The sequence below is a fragment of the Oppia nitens genome, unplaced genomic scaffold, assembly GCF_028296485.1.
Source record: "Oppia nitens isolate AA-2021 unplaced genomic scaffold, nextdenovo-longstitch-racon4-pilon3 scaffold16_pilon_pilon_pilon, whole genome shotgun sequence".
Taxonomy (NCBI): domain Eukaryota; kingdom Metazoa; phylum Arthropoda; class Arachnida; order Sarcoptiformes; family Oppiidae; genus Oppia; species Oppia nitens.
In genome coordinates this window covers 568,036-595,071 of record NW_026533195.1, presented here as the reverse complement: position 1 = coordinate 595,071, position 27,036 = coordinate 568,036, and the positions used below count along the sequence as shown (strand labels likewise).

The following is a 27,036-nucleotide window of genomic DNA, read 5'->3' as shown; positions in this document are numbered from 1 at the left end:
TCAATTGGTTTCATCATCAGTAGTACTGGTGTTTAGGTCGACATCATCGGTAACATCGGTATCAGTGATACCGTCATCAGTGATACCATCATCAGTGGTGATGACGGTAGCCTTAGTAGTGACACTACCACCGCCACCGCCGCCAGTGATGGCCCGCAAAACACTATCCCAGGCCATCGCCAGAAACCGTAAGACTGGCCAAACTAGTTTCACTAGCTGTAGACCATGGCCTGGCAATCCCAGTGCTTTCATCAATGGCTCAAGTAGTTGATTGAGCGCATTATAGAATACCTGATTCGGATCGATTAACGTATTGCTGGCTACCGGTGCTAATACCATAGCATCCCGTTTCTCGATAATATCATCATTGACATCATCAGTATCATCTACAATATGAGCCGTGTCTAAGCTAACTGGGTGTGTGAGTTAGTGTGTGTGTGTGTGTGTATGTGTGTGTTTGTGTGTGTGACCAGATTTAAACCAAATCAAAAAAATTAAATTATTAATAATACAATTATTTTTTAAAAAAAAAAAGTAATATAAATAGTAAACTATTTTTATAATAATAATAATAATAATTAATATAATAGTTAATATAATAATTAGTATAATAATTAATATAATAATTAATATAATAATTAATATAATAATTAATATAATAATTAATATAATAATTAATATAATAATTAATAATAATAATTAACATAATAATTAACATAATACTTAACATAATAATTAATATAATAATTATTTAATTAAATTAAAGTTAATTATTATTATTTTTTAATTAAATAATTACCAATTAAAACAAACAGCAAACAAACAATATTTATAATAATTTTGTTGGTCATCATTGAGTTTTAGTGGTAAACTATTTTTGTATATAAGTTTTCTAGTACTTTTTTTAAATAAAAATTAATGTTAAAATTTAAAGTAATTAATAAATATTAATATTATCTAGCAACTTTTATAATGTTAGTTATTTTATATTTTTTAATTGTTTAAATTATTATTCAATAAATAAAATAAAAATAATTTTTTTTAATTATAATTGTAAAATAGCTTATTATCATTATTATATACTACTGTATTATATAATTTTTTTTAATTTAAAAATTATTTTGTAATTATTTAGTATTGTAGATATAATTGCATTAAATCATGAATTTCTAAATTTATTTTTTATAATAAAACCAGTTAAGAATGCTAGAAAGCATTATCAGAAAAAAAACTTGACGGTATAAAATATTATGTTCGCAAATTAATTGTCATTTATAAGAAATAAACCACATTTATATAAAATTTTAATTTTATTTTAAACATCAAATATTAAATACAAAAGTATATTTAAAATAAGGATATAATAAATGTTATATATAGATTTATGGTTTACAATACATCGTAAATATCTTGATTTGGTTCAACACATTTTGTGCAAACAAAAGTGCTTTGTGTTGTGTTATTATCCTGCTGACAATTTTGATGAAATCTTTCACCACATTGTGTACAGCGAATCATATTATTATTAAATGTTTTCGAACACAAACAATGTAGAGTTGGTATTGTTATGTATTTGGATTTGGCTTCGGTATTTCGTGTAATTGGCAATGAAATTTGTCCTGATTCATACCATCTTTGTAATCTTTGACGCAAATTGAAACTATTTTCAGTTAGTCTTATTGAACTTGGATTAATACCAGAAATATTTAATGCCATATTCATTAAAGCATAAACACCACAATCATTAGAATTTGGCTGTTTTGTTACTCGCCAAAATTGATATTTTAATTGAGGTGTTATGTCGAGTTGTCTTATATGTGCACTTGCGACGCGTACAATTAATTCGCTAACAGATAATGCGTTAACCGAATCATAAACATTACATGTAATTGTTGTTGATGATGTATATTGAATATTGATGTAAATCCAATGATTACCAGTGTTAACAATATGGTGTAATTCTTGTCCAACATTAGTGAAATAATACTTAGGTTTTAAATATAGATAATTTTGTTGAAAACGATAAGAAGTTTGAAAATTAAGTAAGTTATTATTATTTGCTTGATTGCTAAAAATGACAGCCATTCCATTTGTAATTAGAGAATCGTTTAGCCATCCACTGTTTTCTGATCCATCAAGTAATCCTAAATCACTTGTTACAAGATCTTCATGTAAATAAGTATTTTTTGCCTTTGAAAGCCAAATATTATTTGGTAATTGATGATCTTGTAATTGCGTGTGCTTTTCTATATCTTCTTGTGATAGTCTTAAAGCAGTTATTTTAGAATCTTTCACTTTTAAATAATCTTCAATTGTTTCTTGAGATAATTTAGTTAGTACAACTGAAGATTCTTTAATATCATCTAATCGGTTGTCTTTAAATGTAGCAGCAAAATGACTTTGTTGTGATATTGGTTTTAATGTATTATTAAGATCGTTTTCTTCATTATTTGATGAGTAACTTGATTGAGAACTAACGTCAGTAACACATTCGCTATCGCAAACATCAATCCAAAATGGTATGTGATAGCTTCCATAAAAGTCATACTGATAAATTTTATCATTTTTATTACTTGTAAAAATATAATCAATTTGATTTCTATAATTAGTTGTAACTATATCATCTGATATTAAATATGTCCAATTATATGTTTTATTAGTTAAATTAACTAATGTTTGTCCGCTTTTAGTAGAATAATCAACATTGAAATCGCCACATATTATAATATGTTGAAAATTTGATGTCTTATTAGAAATGTTATTAAGTATATTTTTGAGAGTATCAAATGGAAGACCAGATGATAAATACACACCAACAACTGCAATGTTATAAAATTTGACAAAAGAGATTTCATAATGCCAAGTGGGTTTGTCATTACTATCCATGACAGAGCAAACAAATGCTGCATTAATAGACTTCTTAGCATATATAGCAACGCCTCCATTTGCAATTGTAGAATTTTCTAAGTAAACATGGCTTATAGCTGACAGTTCACCAATATTAGGTAATAAATTGTATTGACTTTTTATTCTTGTTTCTACTAAAATTAGCAAATCAGATGCCAATATGTTGTCATCACTTTGTAAATCTAAATGATTTTTTCTAAATGACTGAACATTTAAGTAAGTAATTGAATAATCATTTTGTACTGATAGAGATAAAGGTTTAATTAATAATTGAAGTTTTGCTTCAGTTTGTAATCTTTGTATTTCATTGAAGATTTCTCTATCACTTTGTTTTGGCTTCAAATTTTCAATTAATTTAAAATCTCCATCCAAGTATAATCCATTAATTGATGTTACTCGAGAACATGCAGTATAAATTAATTCTCGAGGCAAATGTTTAGTTAAATTAACAATAACTCGTTCAAATGTTGACCCCTGACTTTTATGTATTGTCATAGCTTCACAACACACTAATGGAAACTGTGTACGAGTTACGTTTACATTAAGAAATCCACCAATTTGAAAATCTTTCTTTATTGGTACAATCGGTGTCCAAGTCTCTGGAATAAAATTTAGTTTAATATATTCTTTGTACTTTCGGCGAATTTCAAATCCAGAATTTTTTGGAAATTGTATCCATATTGTTTTAATATTTGCAGTATATTTATCTTTATCTATTCTCATTAAAGTACCATAAGCTCCATTAAATAAACCATCAGAGACATCAACATTGCATGTAATCATATATTTTAATCCAATTTTAAAATTTATATTACTCATTAACCCATTTGTATCTTGATATGTCATTTTTTCAATTTTTTCAATAATTTTTTGTCTGTCACTTATATTTTTATATCCTTTTATATCATCAATAGCTTTATTATCAATTAATTCGCCAACTTTTTCTTCGACTGCTTTTGAATTATGTAATGCTACCTCATTATTAGTATAATATAAACAAACTGATTCATTTTTGAAAGAATCTTTAACATTATAGCGAGATTTAAGTAAATTGATGTCACTTTCAGTTAAGGCAGATTTTGCAAGTCTATTCAAACAATCAACAAAATCAATGTCATTTTTTTGTCTCATCACTATTGATAATTCATATGATCTGAATTCTCTCCATAAATAAGGACCGATTATTGCGTTATATCCATCTTTTGATTCTTTAAATGGCCACCCACCACCAACTGGTTTTGCTTGATGAAGATCTCCAATCAACAGTATTGAAATTCCACCAAATGGCAATGTATTTTGAAATATTTCTTTTAGTCTTTTGTCGATCCAATTAAATATTTTATTACTGCAAAGACTTATTTCGTCTATAACTAATAGTTTTAAATCTTTTAGTTTACAGCGCATTGTATTTGATGTATCGGCAGACAATTTATTCAAATTTCCACCAGATATCTGTTGATGGGGAAAAGCTAACGCAGCATGTAATGTTATTCCATCAACATTCCATGCTGCTTTTCCAGTGTATGCTGTTATCAATATTTTAATTGAATCCAAATTTGTTCCAGGTATAGTGTTTATAAAACGAAGTAATGATTGATAAATACATTTGAGCACATGGCTTTTACCAACTCCAGCGGATCCCATTAATATTATATTAAATGGAATTTTTCCCGTTTTAAAGCGATGTAGAATATCCATAGTAATGTTGCGTTGTTCTATATTTAATGATCTCATCATTTTTCTATATTCTTCTTCATCAATTATTTTTGGAACAGATATCCTTTCAATATAAGATTTGGATATGTTTTCATTTGACTTGTCAGATTCATCAAAAATGTTAGCAATAGGAGATCTAATATTTAAAATTTCATGTTCTTTAGAAATTTCTTCTTCCTTAGAATTTTCATTTATATCGTTTTCATCATTTTCTTTTTCATTATCATTGATGGCGTCAAATAATTCTGTTTCTAATAATTGTGGATCAAATAGTTTTAAATTTTCTTTTATTATTTCGATATTGGATTCGTATAATTCTTTGCATTTGTCTTCTTGAAGATCATTTTCTTCATCATTCCAATGAAAAAACAACATTACCATTGAACGATAATAATTAATTGGATCATTTTGTTTATTATATTTTTTGTAGCGAATGATTTTCATTTTTTGTCTTTTTTTCATAAATCCCATTTTATTATCAAGGACTATAATATTTGGCAATGAACTTTTGACATCACTTTCCTCGTTAGATTCATCATCGTCAAAGTCAATTTTATCTGATTCGAGAATTTTTGAAGATATTGACTTGCAATAGTTATATGATGCTGCAAATTCAGCTAAACACAAATTATTTACTCGATCAATAATAACTGGTCTTGCCATATAATGATCTATAAGTCCTTTTATTGATATATCTTTCGAATCACTTGGCAATTCTTCTAAATCTTTTCGGGATTTCAATATTTGAAATCTTTCATTTGGGGGGCCATTATTAATAAATATTGTAACTCTTGACATTCGAGAAATATCCATACTCAATGCGTGATAAACAGCTTCTTGAGCCGATATTTCTGTTCCATTAACTAAAGTGTTGGCTAAATGACGTACTTGTTCTTGAATTGTTTTGTTTCCTTTCTTTGCTTCTTCTGATGCTTGTTTTAATAATAGCGACATTCCACGCATAGATTTACTTATATAGGCACATAGATATTTAACACACGCATATGGATGAAGGCAATATTGTATATCAATATTAGCACGCCATAATTTAAACCAAATTAGATTGTATGCGTTAATATTAACCGCATTTGGTTGACGTTTTAAAAATATCTCTTCGCGTTTGATAGAAGATCTGATGGCATCAATATAATCTGAATGTGACAATTTGGTCATTTTAAGAAAATCGTCAAATGACATATAATTAACAATATTTTTGTTTTCTTTTTCATCAAATGAATTTAACAATTTTTGAATAGAATCAAAGTTGTCTTTATGTTTCTTTTTGTCTTTATCTAAAACATTTTCATCCAATGGTTTCAATATTTTTGTTTTATTCATTGGCGGCATAGGAAATCGATAACGACACGTATTCTTTACTTTAAGACAATTTTCTTTATGTCGATGTATTTGCAACGAATTAATAAGATTTGTTGTGTCTTCATCAACACATTGTGTATCTTCTTCGTCATCTGTATCATAATATGCTGTTGTTGATGTCGATGTGATTTCATCAATAAAGTTTATTACATCTACTTCGCTGTTAACATTATTTTTATCATATTTTGGGGCATCAGATAACCAAAGAAGTCCGTGAATGTGTGGCGAACCTCTATGTTGAAATTCAACACGATAATAACTTTCGATAACACGTTTATTTCCAAAAGCTACTCCAGGTTTTATTATTAGATTGAAAAAATTTCGATATCTGTGTTCAAAATATCTGCTTGAAGTCACTGGGTCTCGCCTTATTAATAATAACTTTTCTTCTCTTTGAAGATTGTTAGCTTCTTCTAATGTTAATGACATATTATTTAAAACTTTGCTTAAAATAACCAGTAGTTCATCCCAAGATGATTCAGCAGCGGATAAAGTAAAAAATAAAGTAGGCAATCCAAGTTGTCGTATCATTGCTATGGTTTCGTCACGTTTTTGTTCCCAATAAGATGGACTTGTTCTAAGTTTCGACATGCTTTTAAATGCCTTGTCTGATGCAATAGCTTGATTAACTTTAGTGCTGTCTAGCGCATCATTAACTGACCATTCAGATTGTCCTTTTATTTTTCGTTTAAAAATATTTGTTGCACTTATAGCCTCATTCCATTGTTTTCGTTTAAATGTAAAAAAAAGATATGGAATATTTTCAGCACATCGGCGATCATATCTTCTTAATTCTGATTTTGCGAAATCTGCGACTGAAAATCGCATAGTTTTGGTAATTAATGGGCGTTCTTGTCCGGCAAATAGTTTAGGAAATGCCAATGAAGCTGCATTAATATCAATCAAAATATTTAAAGGCTTTTTTCCTTCCCCAGGAGCGTATGCTACTCCAACTTGTGGATCTTCACTATCCCAAAGAGTATCTAAGCATCCAACATTATCAGATTCGTCATCATTAATGATAGCAGTCTTTGTGTCTTCTTCTAATTCATTTATTTGAGAAAAGTCTTTGGGAAATCGTTTATACCAGTCTTGTTTTAGTTTAACACCAGCATTTATATAGGCACTTTGTTTAATCAAAAAATTAAGTGCTATCTTTAACTCGTGAGGTCTAACAGTTTTATACAAGTCTTTGTTATCTAATCGTGAAGGATCACTTATTCGTCTTTTTAATTGTACTCTTATAATGTGCAATTCATCGTCAATTCTTGGCAATAATGGAAGCATTGAATTTGGATCTACTGGAACGTTTACAACGTTTCCTTTCATTTTATACTGACCACCTCTTGGTAAATGTAATATTGTTTCGAATATTATTCGTGCGGACACCATCCTTTCTTCTAAGTCATTAAGACTATTAAGACATTCTGGTATTTCTGGAAACATCAATCCATGAGATAAAGATAATCGAGGAATTTTTGCTTTTAATATGTCTTGATAACAGGTATTGCAAAATTGACAATTTTCTTTTAAATTAAAGAAATCGATTTGTGTTTTCTCATTGTCATTCAATTTTATGAAATTAATAATGTTAATAGGACGAATTTGAGTTTTAAACCATAAACATCCACAACAAGAACAGATTTCTGTCGGACCATATAACTTTGCTTCTTCAAATTTTTTGATATTTGAATGATTTTGTTTTATTTCTTTAATTTGTTTTTTAACATCTTTTTCACGATCACGTGTCTCTTTATCTTTAAAACGTTTATCAGCCATTCTTTGTTTATTGGCTTCTCTTTCACGATCACGTGTTTCTTTATCTTTTAGACGTTTTTCAGCCATCCTTAATTTATTTGCTTCTTTTTCACGATCACGTCTTTCTTTATCTTTAAGACGTTTTTCAGCCATCCTTACTTTATTTGCTTCTTTTTCACGATCACGTGATTTTTTATCTTTAAGACGTTTTTCAGCAATTCTTTTTTTATCTGCCGAATTTTTTCGCTTTTTTTTAACGACATCTTCGTTTCCTGAATCAGACATGATTTTTTATCTAAAAAATATTTATTTGAAATTAATTGTTTTAATGTGACCAAATATTTAATGTTGACGCAATTAATAATTTAGCACAAAAAACAAAAATTAAATATTTATTTAAATATTATTTTATTAGCACTAATTCACTGTAATTATAAAATTAATTAGACTTACATGTTGTCTCTTCGATGTCTCGACTCGAACTGAAAATTGAAATTAATTTTTCTCTATTTATAGTGATATTAAATGTTGACGCAATATTTAACGTTGACCCAATATTTAATGTTGACCAAATATTTAATGTTGACGTAATTAATTATTTAACAAACAAAACAAAAATTAAATATTTAAATATTATTATATTAGCACTTATTCACTGTAATTATAAAATAAATTAGACTTACATGTTGTCTCTTCGGTGTCTCGACTCGAACTGAAAATTGAAATTAATTTTTGCCTCTATTTATAGTGATATTAAATGTTGACGCAATATTTAACGTTGACCCAATATTTAATGTTGACGTAATTAATTATTTAACACAAAACAAAAATTAAATATTTATTTAAATATTATTATATTAGCACTTATTCACTGTAATTATAAAATAAATTAGACTTACATGTTGTCTCTTCGGTGTCTCGACTCGAACTGAAAATTGAAATTAATTTTTGTCTATTTATAGTGATATTAAATGTTGACGCAATATTTAATGTTGACGTAATATTAATGTTGACGTAATTAATTATTTAACACAAAACAAAAATTAAATATTCATTTAAATATTATTATATTAGCACTTATTCACTGTAATTATAAAATAAATTAGACTTACATGTTGTCTCTTCGATGTCTCGACTCGAACTGAAAATTGAAATTAATTTTTGTCTCTATTTATAGTGATATTAAATGTTGACGCAATATTTAACGTTGACCCAATATTTAATGTTGACCAAATATTTAATGTTGACGTAATTAATTATTTAACACAAAACAAAAATTAAATATTTATTTAAATATTATTATATTAGCACTTATTCACTGTAATTATAAAATAAATTAGACTTACATGTTGACTCAATAATTATTTATATAATATAAATGTTGACTCAATAATTATTTATATAATATAAATGTTGACAATAATTATTTATATAATATAAATATTACTCAATAATTATTTATATATTATAAATGTTGACTCAATAATTATTTATATAATATAAATGTTGACTCAATAATTTATATAATATAAATGTTGACTCAATAATTATTTATATAATATAAATGTTGACTCAATAATTATTTATATAATATAAATGTTGACTCAATAATTATTTATATATTATAAATGTTGACTCAATAATTATTTATATAATATAAATGTTGACTCAATAATTTATATAATATAAAATGTTGACTCAATAATTATTTATATATATAAATGTTGACTCAATAATTATTTATATAATATAAATGTTGACTCAATAATTATTTATATAATATAAATGTTAATTATTTATATATTATAAATGTTGACTCAATAATTATTTATATAATATAAATGTTCTCAATCAAGTATTTATATAATATAAATGTTGACTATTTATATAATATAAATGTTGACTCAATAATTATTTATATATTATAAATGTTGACTCAATAATTATTTATATATTATAAATGTTGACTCAATAATTATTTATATAATATAAATATTGACTCAATAATTATTTATATAATATAAATATTGACTCAATAATTATTTATATATTATAAATGTTGACTCAATAATTATTTATATAATATAAATGTTGACTCAATAATTATTTATATAATATAAATGTTGACTCAATAATTATTTATATAATATAAATGTTGACTCAATAATTATTTATATAATATAAATATTGACTCAATAATTATTTATATATTATAAATATTGACTCAATAATTATTTATATATTATAAATATTGACTCAATAATTATTTATATAATATAAATATTGACTCAATAATTATTTATATAATATAAATATTAACTCAATAATTATTTATATATTATAAATATTGACTCAATAATTATTTATATATTATAAATATTGACTCAATAATTATTTATATATTATAAATATTGACTCAATAATTATTTATATATTATAAATATTGACTCAATAATTATTTATATATTATAAATATTGACTCAATAATTATTTATATAATATAAATATTGACTCAATAATTATTTATATATTATAAATATTGACTCAATAATTATTTATATAATATAAATGTTGACTCAATAATTTATATAATATAAATGTTGACTCAATAATTATATAATATAAATATTGACTCAATAAATATTTATATAATATAAATATTGACTCAATAATTATTTATATATTATAAATATTGACTCAATAATTATTTATATAATATAAATATTGACTCAATAATTATTTATATATTATAAATATTGACTCAATAATTATTTATATATTATAAATATTGACTCAATAATTATTTATATATTATAAATATTGACTCAATAATTATTATATATAATATAAATATTGACTCAATAATTATTTATATATTATAAATATTGACTCAATAATTATTTATATAATATAAATGTTGACTCAATAATTTATATAATATAAATATTGACTCAATAAATATTTATATAATATAAATATTGACTCAATAATTATTTATATATTATAAATATTGACTCAATAATTATTTATATATTATAAATATTGACTCAATAATTATTTATATAATATAAATATTGACTCAATAATTATTTATATATTATAAATATTGACTCAATAATTATTTATATAATATAAATGTTGACTCAATAATTTATATAATATAAATATTGACTCAATAAATATTTATAAAATATAAATATTGACTCAATAATTATTTATATATTATAAATATTGACTCAATAATTATTTATATAATATAAATATTGACTCAATAATTATTTATATATTATAAATATTGACTCAATAATTATTTATATATTATAAATATTAAGTATAACAAAATGAACAGGTAAAATCATACTTTTGCCGCCATTATTATTAAAATAAAATAATAATTTTGATCTATTATATCTTATTTTTGATGCTCTTCTTTGATAGAATTCTAAACGTTAAAATTTTTACCTAAAATTTTTTACTTTGGCCGCCATTTTCTCTATGTTCCCGAAGAGATATCAAAATTTTAATGCATATTTTTATGCTTACTTTTGATGCTCTATTCAAATCTATACTTAAAAAAATTTTCTTAAAATTTTCTTTACTTTGGTCGCCATTTTGTCTATGTTCCCGAAGAGATATCAAAATTTTAATGCAACTTTTCAATACATTATTAGTAGTCCTCTAACCGAATCTGAAGTCAGAATTTCAAAATTCGCAAAAAAAATGCTACACACACACACACACACACACAAAAAAGGCTCGTATAGATTTCAGAAAACAAAACTTTTCAAGTTTTTTTTGAATATTAGTTAATAATTTTAATTTTGTTTTTGTTAGACTATTGTTTTTAAATTTTTTTTCCAATTGTGTAATCAAATTTGTAATCAAATAATATTTTTTTACTAATAAGTTATATATTTAAAAAAAAGTTTTAATATAATTTAATATTATATAAGTTATATAAATACTTTAAATTAATTTTAAATATTATAATTTTTGTTAAATTGTTAAATTAATATGTTATAAATTAGTTATAAAACTTTTTTTTAATTTAAATATTAAAACATTATAAAAAAATATCTAAATATATAATTATATAGAAAACTCAATTAAATTAATGTAAATAAAATTATTGTTTTATTTAAACTTAATTTATTTAATTTATTAAAAAAAAATAACAAATAAAACAACAAAAACAAAATTAAAAAAAACTTATTTTTTTTAAATTTTTTTATCAACAAAAAAATTATCAAAAAATAATTAATTTAAATACAACAACAAAATTGTTTTGTTTTTAATTTTCTAACTAAAAATCAGTGAATTTTAAAAATTTAATTTTTTAAAAGTTTTTATTAAGTTTTAAGTTTCATCAGTAGTACTGGTGGTTAGGTCGACATCATTGGTAACGGTATCAGTGATACTGTCATCAGTGGTGACGGTAGCCTTAGTAGTGACACCACCGCCACCAAAAACACCGGTAATGGCCCGCAAAACACTGGCCGCGGCCATCCATAGAAACCGGATGACTGGCCAAACTAGTTGACTGACCACTGATTTCAATAGGTCTATACCAAGGCCTGGCAGTCCCAGTGCACCCATCAATGGCTCAAGTAGTTCATTGACCACATCATAGATTAGGTCAAACGGATTGAAATATGTTAACTGATTGCTGGCTACCGGTGCTGATATCATTGCTGTCCGTTTTATAATTATATCATTGACATCATCAGCATCTATATGAGCCGTATCTAAGCTAACTGGGTGTGTGTGTGGGATGTGGGTGCGCCCAGATATATATATACAAAAAAAATATTTTTAATAATTAATAATACAATTTAATTAATATGAAATAATTTATTTTAATATTATTATATTAGTTTTAATTATTATTATTATATTAGTTTTAATTATTATTATTATATTAGTTTTAATTATTATTATTATATTAGTTTTAATTATTATTATTATATTAGTTTTAATTATTATTATTATATTAGTTTTAATTATTATTATTATATTAGTTTTAATTTTTATTATTATATTAGTTTTAATTATTATTATTATATTAGTTTTAATTATTATTATTATATTAGTTTTAATTATTATTATTATATTAGTTTTAATTATTATTATTATATTAGTTTTAATTATTATTATTATATTAGTTTTAATTATTATTATTATATTAGTTTTAATTATTATTATTATATTAGTTTTAATTATATAACTATAATTACCGATTAAAATCAATAGCGAGATAATAGTTATGATAATAATGTTGTTGTTAGCCATCATTGGGTGTTTAGTTAAACTATTTTACTGTATATACTATAGTTATTGTACTAGAAATAGAAATTAGCTAGGTATAATTTTAAAAAATAAAGTAATTTTACTTATAATGCTACAGTTGTTTAAAAAAAATAATAATAAAATTAATATTCAACTAAATATTAATTTTTAGTTTAAACTTATAAAATTGTTTTTTATATACTATTATTGATTTTAATTAGAAAATATATTTTTGTTGTTATAATTATTTGCGTACATTTACAATGATGTTGAAAATAATAATAATAATAATAATAAATATTATTTAATTAAATCATGAATGGCTAAAAATTTAGTTATTATTTTTTTGGTGTTTTAATAATTTATAAAATTTCTAATATCAATAACTGTTTTTTTTGTTATTGTTATTGCTAGACTAAATTTTTTACAATAAAATTTAAGTAATAATTAATAATATACAGATAAATAAATTACATAGATAAATTAATTACATAGATAAATTAATTACATAGATAAATTAATTACATAGATAAATTAATTACATAGATAAATAAATTATATAGTGTAAAATTATTGTGGTTAACATTTTTTTTAAAAAAAATTAATTAATTTAATTTACTGTTGTTTGTTTTTAATTAAACTATTAATTATTATTTTTGACAAAAATAAAATAAACATATTAAACAAAATTTAAAAAAAAAACAATCAATATTTAAATAGAAAAACAAAAAAAAATGTATTTTTAGATTCAATTCAATTAAGTGTTTATTTGTTTTTTGCAATTAAACTTATTAATTATTATTATTTAAAAAAAAATTTTTTTATCAATAATTTAAAAAAAAAATTTAAATCTTTAAATTGTTTATAAAGTTCATGATAACAATTGCAACCGGTACAAATAATATTGCTATTGGTAAGGTTAGTAAGCCTAAAAACGGTACAAACAATGTGAAAAAAATTAATATAATAGTTGGTAATCCTATTATTGTGGATATCTGTTGTTTCAGCCAATCACCCAATGCTGACATCGATTCCGGCTCCAGTAGGTTGTTTGGTATCGACCGTTTGGCAACATTAGCATTGTTGGGGTTGTTGTTGTGTTCAACAGCACCGGCAGCAGCAGCGTCTACCCAGTTGTTTAGGCTAACAGTGCTCAAACCTATATTTACATATATATATATATATATTATCTATTTATATATATTATCTACCTATATATATATTCTATCTATCTATATTATCTATCTATTTATATTTAGTAAAATATTATTTATTTATTTTTTATAAATAATATTTGTGTATCTATTATTACATTATAATAATATATAATAATTAGTATTATAGAAAAAAAAATCTAATTTTTAAATTTATAATTACCGATTAAAACTAAAATAGTTAATAATAAAGTTGTATTGATTTTGTAGGCCATGGTTAGGTACTGTAAAAAACATTTTTAGAAATTATATATATATATATATATATTATTGGCTAATAATTAAAAAAAAGTTAAAAAATAAACTATATAAGTAAAATAATATATTGGAAAAAAATAAAATAATTACTTACTTTGTTAATGTATTACTTTTATTTTGTAAATAACTTGAATTAAATTAAATTTTTAACATCATTTATATATATGTAAAAATTTTTGCTATACTTATTTTTTTTTATATAAAAACATGTTTGATTTTTATTATATAATTTACGAAATATTAATTTGTTATTTTTTTGTTGAAAATAATAATAATAATTTTTCCTAGAATCTATTTATTATACATTTTCTATATACTGTATATACAGTTATATTAAAATTATGAAATTATTAATTATTGATCAATTAATTTTTATGTATTAATGTTTAATTGTTTTTATTTTTGAAAATTTTAAACACTAGTCATTTTAATTGTAATTTTAATATTTTTTAAAATATAGAAAAAAATTTATTACTAAATATATTTGTGTGTGGGAGGGGGTTTAAAAAATTAATTATTATTTTATTATTACCTATTAATCCAAAAATATTAGTTAATAAATTAAAAGTTTTGACAATTTTATAAACATATTAAACAAACAAAATTAAAAAACAAAAATTGTTTTTTAAATTAAATTCAATAAAATTTAGTGTTTATGTGTTTTTTTAATTTAAAAAAATTATTCATTAGTTTTAAAATATAAATATATTAAACAAACAAAATTAAAAAAAAATCAATAAATTTTTAAATAAAAAAAACAAATAATTTTTAAATTCAATTCAATTCAATTTACTATTGATTTATTTTTAATTAAACTTAAATAACTTAAACTTTAATAAATTATTTTTTAAAATTATTTTTTTTTGATAATTTTAAAAATTAAAAAAATAAATCATTTAAATTTGTAAATTGTTTAGAAAGTTCATAATAACCCATGCAAACGGTAACAATAGTATTAGTATAGGGAAAGTTAGTATGCCTACAAACGGCACCAACATTGATAAAAATAATAGACCTATAGGTAATACAATTGGTATTGATAGCAGTTTTTTCAACAAATCACCCAATGATGACATCGATTCGGGCACCTGTAGGTTGTTTGGTATCGACCGTTTGGCAACATTAGCATTGTTGTTGTTGTTGTGTTCAGCACCGGCAGCACCGGCAGCAGCAGCGTCTACCCAGTTGTTTAGGCTAACAGTGCTCAAACCTATATTTACATATATATATATATTATCTATCTATATATATTATCTATTTATATATATTATCTACCTATATATATATTCTATCTATCTATATTATCTATCTATTTATATTTAGTAAAATATTATTTATTTATTTTTTATAAATAATATTTGTGTATCTATTATTACATTATAATAATATATAATAATTAGTATTATAGAAAAAAAAATCTAATTTTTAAATTTATAATTACCGATTAAAACTAAAATAGTTAATAATAAAGTTGTATTGATTTTGTAGGCCATGGTTAGGTACTGTAAAAAACATTTTTAGAAAATTATATATATATATATATATATATATATATTATTGGCTAATAATTAAAAAAAAGTTAAAAAATAAACTATATAAGTAAAATAATATATTGGAAATAAATAAAATAATTACTTAATTTTGTTAATGTATTACTTTTATTTTGTAAATAACTTGAATTAAATTAAATTTTTAACATCATTTATATATATGTAAAAATTTTTGCTATACTTATTTTTTTTTATATAAAAACATGTTTGATTTTTATTATATAATTTACGAAATATTAATTTGTTATTTTTTTGTTGAAAATAATAATAATAATTTTTCCTAGAATCTATTTATTATACATTTTCTATATACTGTATATACAGTTATATTAAAATTATGAAATTATTAATTATTGATCAATTAATTTTTATGTATTAATGTTTAATTGTTTTTATTTTTGAAAATTTTAAACACTAGTCATTTTAATTGTAATTTTAATATTTTTTAAAATATAGAAAAAAATTTATTACTAAATATATTTGTGTGTGGGAGGGGGTTTAAAAAATTAATTATTATTTTATTATTACCTATTAATCCAAAAATATTAGTTAATAAATTAAAAGTTTTGACAATTTTATAAACATATTAAACAAACAAAATTAAAAAACAAAAATTGTTTTTTAAATTAAATTCAATAAAATTTAGTGTTTATGTGTTTTTTTAATTTAAAAAAATTATTCATTAGTTTTAAAATATAAATATATTAAACAAACAAAATTAAAAAAAAATCAATAAATTTTTAAATAAAAAAAACAAATAATTTTTAAATTCAATTCAATTCAATTTACTATTGATTTATTTTTAATTAAACTTAAATAACTTAAACTTTAATAAATTATTTTTTTAAAATTATTTTTTTTTGATAATTTTAAAAATTAAAAAAATAAATCATTTAAATTTGTAAATTGTTTAGAAAGTTCATAATAACCCATGCAAACGGTAACAATAGTATTAGTATAGGGAAAGTTAGTATGCCTACAAACGGCACCAACATTGATAAAAATAATAGACCTATAGGTAATACAATTGGTATTGATAGCAGTTTTTTCAACAAATCACCCAATGATGACATCGATTCGGGCACCTGTAGGTTGTTTGGTATCGACCGTTTGGCAACATTAGCATTGTTGTTGTTGTTGTGTTCAGCACCGGCAGCACCGGCAGCAGCAGCGTCTACCCAGTTGTTTAGGCTAACAGTGCTCAAACCTATATTTACATATATATATATATTATCTATCTATATATATTATCTATTTATATATATTATCTACCTATATATATATTCTATCTATCTATATTATCTATCTATTTATATTTAGTAAAATATTATTTATTTATTTTTTATAAATAATATTTGTGTATCTATTATTACATTATAATAATATATAATAATTAGTATTATAGAAAAAAAAATCTAATTTTTAAATTTATAATTACCGATTAAAACTAAAATAGTTAATAATAAAGTTGTATTGATTTTGTAGGCCATGGTTAGGTACTGTAAAAAACATTTTTAGAAAATTATATATATATATATATATATATATATTATTGGCTAATAATTAAAAAAAAGTTAAAAAATAAACTATATAAGTAAAATAATATATTGGAAATAAATAAAATAATTACTTAATTTTGTTAATGTATTACTTTTATTTTGTAAATAACTTGAATTAAATTAAATTTTTAACATCATTTATATATATGTAAAAATTTTTGCTATACTTATTTTTTTTTATATAAAAACATAAGTTTGATTTTTATTATATAATTTACGAAATATTAATTTGTTATTTTTTTGTTGAAAATAATAATAATAATTTTTCCTAGAATCTATTTATTATACATTTTCTATATACTGTATATACAGTTATATTAAAATTATGAAATTATTAATTATTGATCAATTAATTTTTATTTATTAATGTTTAATTGTTTTTATTTTTGAAAAATTTTTACACTAGTCATTTTAATTGTAATTTTAATTTTTTTTATTAAATATTGAGAAAAATAAGTATTACTAAATCTGTTTGTGTTTATATGGGGGGGGGGTATTAAAAAAAATTAATTATTTTATTATTATTATAATATAATACTTAATAAATAATATTTACCTTAATTTAATGAATATATTATACTAAATTATATTAAATACGAAAATTTAAATAAATAAAATATTTATTAGTAATTTATATTTGTTAATGTATTAATATTACACTAATATATTTATACTGAAACTAATTTTTTTTTATAATTAAAATTAAACTAAATATTTTATATATAGAGGGGGGGAAGCAAATTATGTTTAACCTATATATTATAGTTTTATGCTAAAAAAAACAGTTTACAAATATTTAACTAATATATCTATCTCACTTTAATATATATAACACATATATATTAGTATATATATATATTAGACTTAATATTATATAAACTAATATAATTTAAAATCAAATCAATTATTGAAAAAAAAATAAATAACAACAACAAAAATAAACAAAAATATTCAAATAATAATTAAATTAGTATTAACTAATAGACAAAAAAAAATAATTACATAAAAAATTTATTTTTTTTCAAAAATAAAACTAGAAAAAAAGCTATTTAATTAATTAGAATATAATTATTTTATTTTACTAATTAATTAATTCATATTACATATACAGTATAATAATTACATATTAATATATATATATATATAAATAATAAATTTTTTTCAACAAAATATTTTTAAATTTTATTAATTGTTTTTTTTCCAAACAAACAAAAAATAATTCAATTTATTTTAATTGTCTGTAAAGAAATCCAATAAACTTAAACAATAGTTTCATTAGGGGATCAGCTATTAGTCCGATTACGGGTATATGGGACAGTCGTATTAGTAAGGGTATAATATATGCATAGGATACTGATACTACCAGGCCAGTCAATAATTGTAAAAATTTTTGTTCATTGGTATCGGCTATATCTGGACGGGTAGTAGTAGTGGGTGTCGACATCATTGTTGTTGGTGTTGGTGTTACCGATTGTTTGGTAACACCATCATCACTATCATCAGCAGCAGCAGCAGCTAAAAAGCTAACTGTGCTCAAACCTACATGTTTAATAACACATACATATATATATATATATATAGAGTATAAATAATAGTTTTATAATAATAATAATTATTAATTAATTAATTAATTTATCTATTTAATATAATTACTATTTATTATCTATTTAATTTATTTGTTTATTTTATTTAATTTAATAATATTAATAATTAAATTAAATTAAATAATTAATTAACTAAATAGATAAATTAATTTAATTAAGATAATTAAATTAAATACAAGATAAATAGAAAATATATTGTGTAAAAATGTAAAAATATAGTCAACTATTAATTTTAATTTAATATAATTAAAGGTTATTATTATTACCTATTAAACCAATAATAGTTAATAAGTTAACTGTTTTGATAATTTTGTAGGCCATGGTGTATATGTGTACGGGTAATTTGAACAAGTCACTTATAATTGTTTTTTAATAAAAAAAAAATTAAAAAATATATTGTTGCAAAATATTACTATGAAATTAAGTACTTATAAAATATAATTTGAAAAAATAAAATTAATTTTTTTTAATTGCTAACTTGATTTAATTAAGTTAAATTAAAATTTAATTTTTAYTTATTATTATTATTATTATTATTACTGTTATAAGTTATATAGGATTATAATTATGATTAGTTTATGAAAATTAATTAGTTTCAAAAWAATAATAATAATTTTGCCTAAAAATCTATTACACAATTAATTTTAAAGTTTGTATAATATATAAATAAATTACAGTTATATTATAAAAATTATGTAATATTATTATAAATTAATTACTAATAGTTAGGSTACTATTGCTAAATGTTGTTTTTCTAGATAATTTTTGAACTAGTCACTTTATTACAACAAAAAATAAAATAAAAAAATAAACTAAAAATCATATGATTACAAAAASAATAATTAAATTAAATTTTTAATTAATAATCTATGTAKAAATTAACTTAATATATATATATATAGGTACTAATTGATTGAAATATCAATTTAAATTATTGCTAATATAACAAACAATTTGTTTGTTTTTTTTTTGAATTATTTAATTAGATTTTATTTKAATTATTATTATTTTATTTTTGTTTAAAAAACATATATACCGTACATAAWTATTTTTGAAAATTTTTAATAAAAAAATTAATTTTTTATATGGATTTATTAATTAATTTTATAATAATAATAATGTTAAATAATAAATTAAATAAAAATATATATATAATTTATATACAATATTTATTTATAAATATTATAAACTAGATTATTATTTAGATTTTATTATTATTATTATTATTTTTGTTAAAACAAACATATATAAATACATAAATATATATTAAAAAAAATTAAATATTTAAAACTAAATTAACTAATAATGTTAAATAAATAAACACTTAACATTTAATTTATAGATATTTATTTTTTGAAAATATAACACAAAAAATAAATCAAATAATTTGTTTGAATGGGTGGGTGTGTATAGTAGTATACATTATAAGTATTATACCCCCCACCCTCCCCCCCCCCAAAAAAACCCCTTTTTTTATCCTTCAGTAGTTTCCTCTGTTGATGTCTCCTCYGATGTCTCACTCCATGTCTCCTCTGAAGTCTCACTCCATGTCTCCTCTGATGTCTCATCCGATGTCTCCTCCGATGTCTCACTCCATGTCTCCTCTGATGTCTCATCCGATGTCTCCTCTGATGTCTCCTCCGATGTCTCCTCTGATGTCTCAYYCSATGTCTCCTCTGAWGTCTCCTCCATGTCTCCTCTGATGTCTCATCCGATGTCTCCTCCGATGTCTCACTCCATGTCTCCTCTGATGTCTCATCCGATGTCTCATCCGATGTCTCCTCTGATGTCTCCTCCGATGTCTCCTCTGATGTCTCCTCTGATGTCTCCTCTGATGTCTCCTCCGATGTCTCCTCCGATGTCTCCTCCGATGTCTCCTCCGATGTCTCWTCCGATGTCTCCTCCGATGTCTCACTCCATGTCTCACTCCATGTCTTAGTTGATGTCTCACCTGATGGTGAACTACTACTACYACTACTACTACTACTACTACTACTACTACTACTACTACTACTACTACTGTAATCAATAGATGGATCAGTAGTAGTAGTAGTAACGCCGTCTACTAGGCTATCGCAGCCGCCCAACAGTCCGCATAACAGTCCCCTAACCAAAAATATTACCGGTGTTAATATACCCCTTAACCCTGGTGTCAGTCCATCGAGTATGGGTGTCAATAGTCCACGCAATATGTTACCCAATAGTAGATCCAATAACGGTATGATCGATGGTTTCAATAGGCTATGCAATAGTTGGACAATCGGTTGCAATAGATTGCCAACCAATGGTATACTCAACAATGGTTTCAAGATTTCCAATACGGGTAACAATGATTGGCCAATTAGCGGACCTAACAGTGAGTTTAATAGGCCGATGATAGTGTAGGCCCGACTCAATTGATTGGACTCTACCGGTACTACCGTTTCCCGTCGGACAACATTGATAACAGCGGCCGTATTCAAGCTAACTGTGCTCACGAAATATGAATAGATAGTAGTAATAATCATATTATTATTAGTATAGATTAGTTAATAACATTGAGGGAGGAATGGGTGGGTATGGTTTGGTGGGTGTGTGGATATGGGGGGTAAAATAATGGAGGTTTTTTAAGGATCTATACACTTAAAAATAGGGTTATAATAAGTTATAATGTAATTAAATATAAATTAAATAATAATAGATATATAGTATTTAATTTAATAGTAATAATCATATTATTATAGACTAGTTAATAACATTGGGATTAGGAGTGGGTGGGTATGGTTGGGTGGGTGTGTGTGTGTGTGGATATAGGGGGTTAAATAATGGGGGTTTTTAAGGATCTATACACTTAAAAATAGGGTTATAATAGGTTATGTAATGTAATTAAATATAAATTAAATAATTATAATTATAATAATAATAATTACCTGTTAGACCATAAATAGTTAGAAAAGTTATCAAAAATTTATAGGCCATAACTGTATATATATATATATATTCAATATATCTATATATATTGTAAATTATATATATATGTGCTAGTTGCTTTTTATTTTTATTTTTTTTTAAAAAAAGCACTATCTAGCATAATAAAATAATGGCATATTAAAAATAAATTTTATGCATAGACTTTTATATATTAAATTTAATCTACACTAAATGTTATAATAACTATTATAGAATATAAATATGCATGATCATTTAATTTTTTTAAAAAAAATTTTAATTTTTTTTCACATTTTTTTTAATATTAATTAATTAAGTAATATATAAAAATATTACTACTACTACTAATACTACGTTAATTAATTATTGTTTTTTTTAATAATAATAATAATAATAATAATAATTGTACAATAGTAGTGTGTATGTGTGCGTCAAAAAATTAAAATTATTTACAAATATTTATTATTTTTTTAAAAAAAAAATTATAATCAAAAAAAAACATTATTAATATATTTTAGATTTTATTTTAATTATTTTTTTTGTTTATAAAAAACACTTCTAAATAAACATATAGAAAATTATAATTAATAAACTAATTTTAATTTTAATTTTTTTGGATTAATTAATTAATTTAATAAAAACAATAATTTTAAATAAAAAAATAAATAAATAAAAATACATTTAATTTATAGAAATTTATTTTTGAAAACAAAAAAATCAATTAAATAATTATGTAAATAATGTAATTTTTTATTTTGGAAAAATAAAACAAATCTATAATTTTATTTACTATTTTTTAAAAAAATATATTAAATATATTAATTTATTATAAAAAAATTAATTATTTTACAATTTAAAAAAATTAACAATAATTTGATAGAAAAAATATAATATTATTATTATTATTAAAAAAAAATATATACATTATATTTGCGTCAATTATATTTTAATAAAATTCAAAGTCTAGAAAACAAAATAAATAAATTTTATTAATATTTATTATTTAAAAACAAATTATACTGTATTAAAAAATAAATTTAATTTATTATTTAAAAAAAAACAATTTAGATTTTAATTTTATTATAATTAAAAAAAAAAAAAAAATTTTGATTTATGATAAATAAATTTGTTAAATATTTTTATTTTTAAAATTTTTCATTTATCCATCAATTAGTTTTCCTCAGTTGATGTCTCATCCCATGTCTCTGTTGATGTCTCATCCCATGTCTCTGTTGATGTCTCATCCCATGTCTCACTTGATGGTGAACTATCATCATCATCACCATCAGCTGATCCAGTATAGTCATCATCATTATCATCAGCAGTGGTTGAATCATCTATTGGACTACCAGTGCTTAGATCACCACTACCACCATCACCATCACAGCCGCCTAACAGACCGCACAACAGTCCCCTAACAGCCAACAGTATAGGTGTTAGTAAACCCCTGAGCGCTGGTGTCAGTCCACCGAGTATGGGTGTCAATAGTCCCGACAGTATGGGTCCCAATAGACCGGCCAGTCCCCAGACTAATGGGCTCAACAAACGAAACAATAGACCGACAATCGGCTCCAATAGATTGCCCAAAATCGGTACGCTCAACAATGGCCGGAGTATTACAAGTACGGGCATCAATGCCGAACCAATCAGCGGACCTAACAGTGCTGTCAGAAAGCCGATTATGTTGTCGGCCAGTGTCAGCTGATTGGACTCGGCTGCCACTACCGGTGCCACTGATAGTTGTACATTACGTTTGGCTATAACATGATGGCCGACATCGATAACAGCGGCCATATTCAGGCTAACTGTGCCCCCAATGAAATGGACAAATATATTGTATAATTATTATTATTATTATTATGGGTGGGTGGGTGAGTATTGTTGGTTGGTTGGGTGGGTGGGTGAGTGGATAAGGGTTATTATGGTTTAGGATATAATATTGGGATTATATTTAATTATGATTAGAATAATATATAAAATGATAGTTAGTATTAGTAAATATTGTTATTAATTCAAAAAAAAAATAATAATTTTTAATTACTAAAATTATAATAAATACTAATAATATTTTAATTATAATTACCTATTAAACCGTAAATTGTTAGAAAAGTTATCAATAATTTGTAGGCCATAACTATTTATTATACTATATATTTATATATATATAACTTTATATATATATATTGATAGTCAAATATAATTAAAATTTATTAAAAAAAAAACTATTATAATAACTTTTGGTGATATGATTATTTTATTTTTATTTTATTTTTAAAAAAAATAAATAATATAAACTAGTTGCTTTTTATGTTTGCACTGTCTAGGCTAACGAAATAATGATATATTAAAATTTTTATGCATAGATTTTTATATACTTTATTTTACACTAAAATTTTTTTAAAAATTAATAATTGCATTTAATAAGCATGATCATCTAATTTTCTAGATTTACACAATATTTATTATTTTTTTTAAATAAATAATTTTTTTAAGTAATATACAGTATATATATATACATATACGTCAATTAATTATTGCTAATTTTTAAAAGCAATAATTATATATTAAATATAATTGTACATGTTAAGTTTTTTTTAAAAAAAAATTATAATACCACTAAAAAAATTATTAGTAAAATATTTTAGTTATTTAAAATTTAACATTTTTTAATCAAAAAAAAAACTTTATTAATAATTAATTAATAAAAGAATTGTTTTTGTTTATAAAAAATTTAATTTAATTAAGATTTTATTTTTGAAAAATAAAACAAATCTATAATTTTATTTACTATTTAAAAAATATATGTATATTAAATAAATTAGTTTATTATCAATAAAATAATTATTTTGCAATAATAATAATAGTTAAGTACTTTATGAGTATAATTAGTAATTTAAAAAAAAATAACAATGAATTGATATAAAAATTATAATATTATTATTATTAAAAAAAATTTTACATTATATTTGCGTCAATTATATTTTACTAAAATAAAAGTCTAGAAAAATTTTTTTATTAAAAACATATTAGACTGTATTAAACAAAAATTTAATTTATTATTTTAAAAAAAACAAAAAACAATTTAGACTTTAATTTTATTATAATTTTAACAAAATTTTTTAATTTATGATAAATATTTTTTTAAATATTTATCAAAAATAAATTATACTGGATTAAACAATAATTTAATTTATTATTTTTTATTTAAAAAACAATTTAGATTTTAATTTTATTATAATTTTAACAAAATTTTTTAATTTATGATAAATATTTTTTTAAATATTTATTAAAAACAAATTATATTGTATTAAACAAAAATTTAATTTATTATTTAAAAAAAAACAATTTAGATTTTAATTTTATTATAATTTTAACAAAAATTTTTTTATTTATGATAAATATATTTAAAAAATATTTATTTTTTTTTATCAATCAATTAGTTTCCTTCAGTTGATGTCTCATCCCATGTCTCAGTTGATGGTGAACTATCATCAGCTGAATCAGTAAAAACAGGGCCATCATCGCTACCATCATCTATTGGACTACCAGTGCTTAGATGATCACCACTATCATCATAACAGCCGCCCAACAGACCGCACAACAGTCCCCTAACAGCCAACAGTATAGGTGTCAGTAAACCCCATAGGGTTGGTGTCAGTCCCCCGAGTATGGGTGTCAATAGTCCCCACAGTATGGGTCCCAGTAGACCGGCCAGTCCCCAGACTAATGGTCGCAACAAACGAAACAATAGACCGACAATCGGTACCAATAGATTGCCCAAAATCGGTACGTCCAACAATGGTCGGAGTATTTCAAGTACGGGCAACAATGCCGGTCCGACCAGCGGACCTAACAATGCTGTCAGATAGCCGATAATGGTGTCGGCCAACGACAGCTGATTGGACTCAGCTGCCACTACCGATACTACCGCCGGTGCCAGTGATTGTACATTACGTTTGGCCATAACATCGATAACAGCGGCCATATTCAAGCTAACTGTGCTCTCAGAAAATATATAATTAATTAATTAATATTATAATTATAGGATAATTAATAAAATTATACAATTATTGTTATATATATATATATATATATAACTTGTAATTAAAATATTAATTTTAAATATTAAAAAAAAACAATTACCTATTAGACTATAAATAGTTAAAAATGTTGTCAAAAATTTATAGGCCATGACTTTTACTTAGTTGTTTTGTGGATTTTTTTTTATTAAATAAAAATTAATTGATTAATATTAAAAAAATAAAATAATGAATAATAAAAAATATTATAGATTTTCAATTGCTATGAATAAAAAAACTATTTTATTAAATATATTTCTAATATCACAAAACAACTAAATAGTGTATATATATATATGATATTAAAATTGAAACACAGTTTTTATATACTTTACTTTTAGTATTTTTTAAATAATAATAATAATAATAATAATAATAATTTGTAATAGCATGATCATCTAATTTTTATTTATTTATTTTACTGTTGTATAGTTGTTGTAATAATTTTTATTAATTTTAATTCAACTATTATATTTTAATAATAATAATAATTTTAAAAATATTATTATATAATATATGACGTAGATTATAGATTAAATATATATTTATAATTATAAATTATTTGTAATTTATTTAAAATTATATATTTTAAACATTATTTAATATATTTTATAAGTTTTCAACAATCAGTATATTTTTTTTAAAAATATTTAATTATAATAAAATAATTTAATTAGATTAAAAATTATTACAGTAAAACTAAACTAAAATATTATTAATTATATAAAATTTTAATGCAATTTTTAGTTAATTTAGTTAAAATAAAATATACTAGTATATATCTAAAAGTTTATTTTTTT

The 27,036-nt window shown here is 22.0% G+C and overlaps 5 protein-coding genes and 2 long non-coding RNA genes across 7 annotated transcripts; all 7 read right to left on the bottom strand.

The window, feature by feature from the left end:
* LOC128965209 (uncharacterized) lies at nt 1-911 on the bottom strand. The gene is made up of 2 exons (XM_054311858.1): nt 800-911; nt 1-413 (listed from the first exon to the last, which is right to left on the bottom strand). Exons 1-2 carry the CDS (start codon nt 852-854, stop codon nt 1-3), a joined length of 468 nt encoding a protein of 155 aa, XP_054167833.1. The 5' UTR covers nt 855-911.
* Nucleotides 912-12,114: 11,203 nt separating this feature from the next.
* Nucleotides 12,115-13,109, bottom strand: LOC128965208 (uncharacterized). The gene is made up of 2 exons (XM_054311857.1): nt 12,993-13,109; nt 12,115-12,512 (listed from the first exon to the last, which is right to left on the bottom strand). Exons 1-2 carry the CDS (start codon nt 13,048-13,050, stop codon nt 12,115-12,117), a joined length of 456 nt encoding a protein of 151 aa, XP_054167832.1. The 5' UTR covers nt 13,051-13,109.
* Nucleotides 13,110-13,936: 827 nt separating this feature from the next.
* LOC128965039 (uncharacterized) lies at nt 13,937-14,651 on the bottom strand. Its single transcript, XR_008484681.1, has 3 exons — nt 14,611-14,651; nt 14,422-14,482; nt 13,937-14,203 (listed from the first exon to the last, which is right to left on the bottom strand). It is a non-coding gene; the product is annotated as an uncharacterized LOC128965039 (long non-coding RNA).
* A 761-nt stretch (nt 14,652-15,412) lies between these two features.
* LOC128965206 (uncharacterized) lies at nt 15,413-22,187 on the bottom strand. The gene is made up of 5 exons (XM_054311856.1): nt 22,139-22,187; nt 20,695-21,696; nt 17,092-17,273; nt 15,958-16,018; nt 15,413-15,726 (listed from the first exon to the last, which is right to left on the bottom strand). The coding sequence occupies exons 1-5, from the start codon at nt 22,185-22,187 to the stop codon at nt 15,413-15,415; spliced, it is 1,608 nt and encodes a 535-aa protein (XP_054167831.1).
* Nucleotides 16,970-17,753, bottom strand: LOC128965038 (uncharacterized). The gene is made up of 3 exons (XR_008484680.1): nt 17,697-17,753; nt 17,505-17,565; nt 16,970-17,273 (listed from the first exon to the last, which is right to left on the bottom strand). It is a non-coding gene; the product is annotated as an uncharacterized LOC128965038 (long non-coding RNA).
* A 1,125-nt stretch (nt 22,188-23,312) lies between the features above and the next one.
* On the bottom strand, nt 23,313-24,327 carry LOC128965026 (uncharacterized). The gene is made up of 2 exons (XM_054311680.1): nt 24,241-24,327; nt 23,313-23,962 (listed from the first exon to the last, which is right to left on the bottom strand). Exons 1-2 carry the CDS (start codon nt 24,287-24,289, stop codon nt 23,328-23,330), a joined length of 684 nt encoding a protein of 227 aa, XP_054167655.1. The 5' UTR covers nt 24,290-24,327; the 3' UTR covers nt 23,313-23,327.
* Nucleotides 24,328-25,563: 1,236 nt separating this feature from the next.
* On the bottom strand, nt 25,564-26,510 carry LOC128965027 (uncharacterized). The gene is made up of 2 exons (XM_054311682.1): nt 26,301-26,510; nt 25,564-26,153 (listed from the first exon to the last, which is right to left on the bottom strand). The coding sequence occupies exons 1-2, from the start codon at nt 26,347-26,349 to the stop codon at nt 25,594-25,596; spliced, it is 609 nt and encodes a 202-aa protein (XP_054167657.1). The 5' UTR covers nt 26,350-26,510; the 3' UTR covers nt 25,564-25,593.
* Nucleotides 26,511-27,036: the final 526 nt, after the last annotated feature.

Excerpts from the sequence above, each read along its gene's own strand:
- LOC128965209 (XM_054311858.1), bottom strand. The coding sequence starts at position 854 with ATGATGACCAACAAAATTATTATAAATATTGTTTGTTTGCTGTTTGTT. Across the intron at positions 414-799 it reads TTTGCTGTTTGTTTTAATTG|TTAGCTTAGACACGGCTCAT; the intron begins GTAATTATTTAA and ends TCACACACCCAG.
- LOC128965208 (XM_054311857.1), bottom strand. The coding sequence starts at position 13,050 with ATGATGGCTAACAACAACATTATTATCATAACTATTATCTCGCTATTG. Across the intron at positions 12,513-12,992 it reads CTCGCTATTGATTTTAATCG|TTAGCTTAGATACGGCTCAT; the intron begins GTAATTATAGTT and ends ACACACACCCAG.
- LOC128965026 (XM_054311680.1), bottom strand. The coding sequence starts at position 24,289 with ATGGCCTACAAATTATTGATAACTTTTCTAACAATTTACGGTTTAATA. Across the intron at positions 23,963-24,240 it reads AACAATTTACGGTTTAATAG|TTAGCCTGAATATGGCCGCT; the intron begins GTAATTATAATT and ends TTGGGGGCACAG.
- LOC128965027 (XM_054311682.1), bottom strand. The coding sequence starts at position 26,349 with ATGGCCTATAAATTTTTGACAACATTTTTAACTATTTATAGTCTAATA. Across the intron at positions 26,154-26,300 it reads AACTATTTATAGTCTAATAG|TTAGCTTGAATATGGCCGCT; the intron begins GTAATTGTTTTT and ends CTGAGAGCACAG.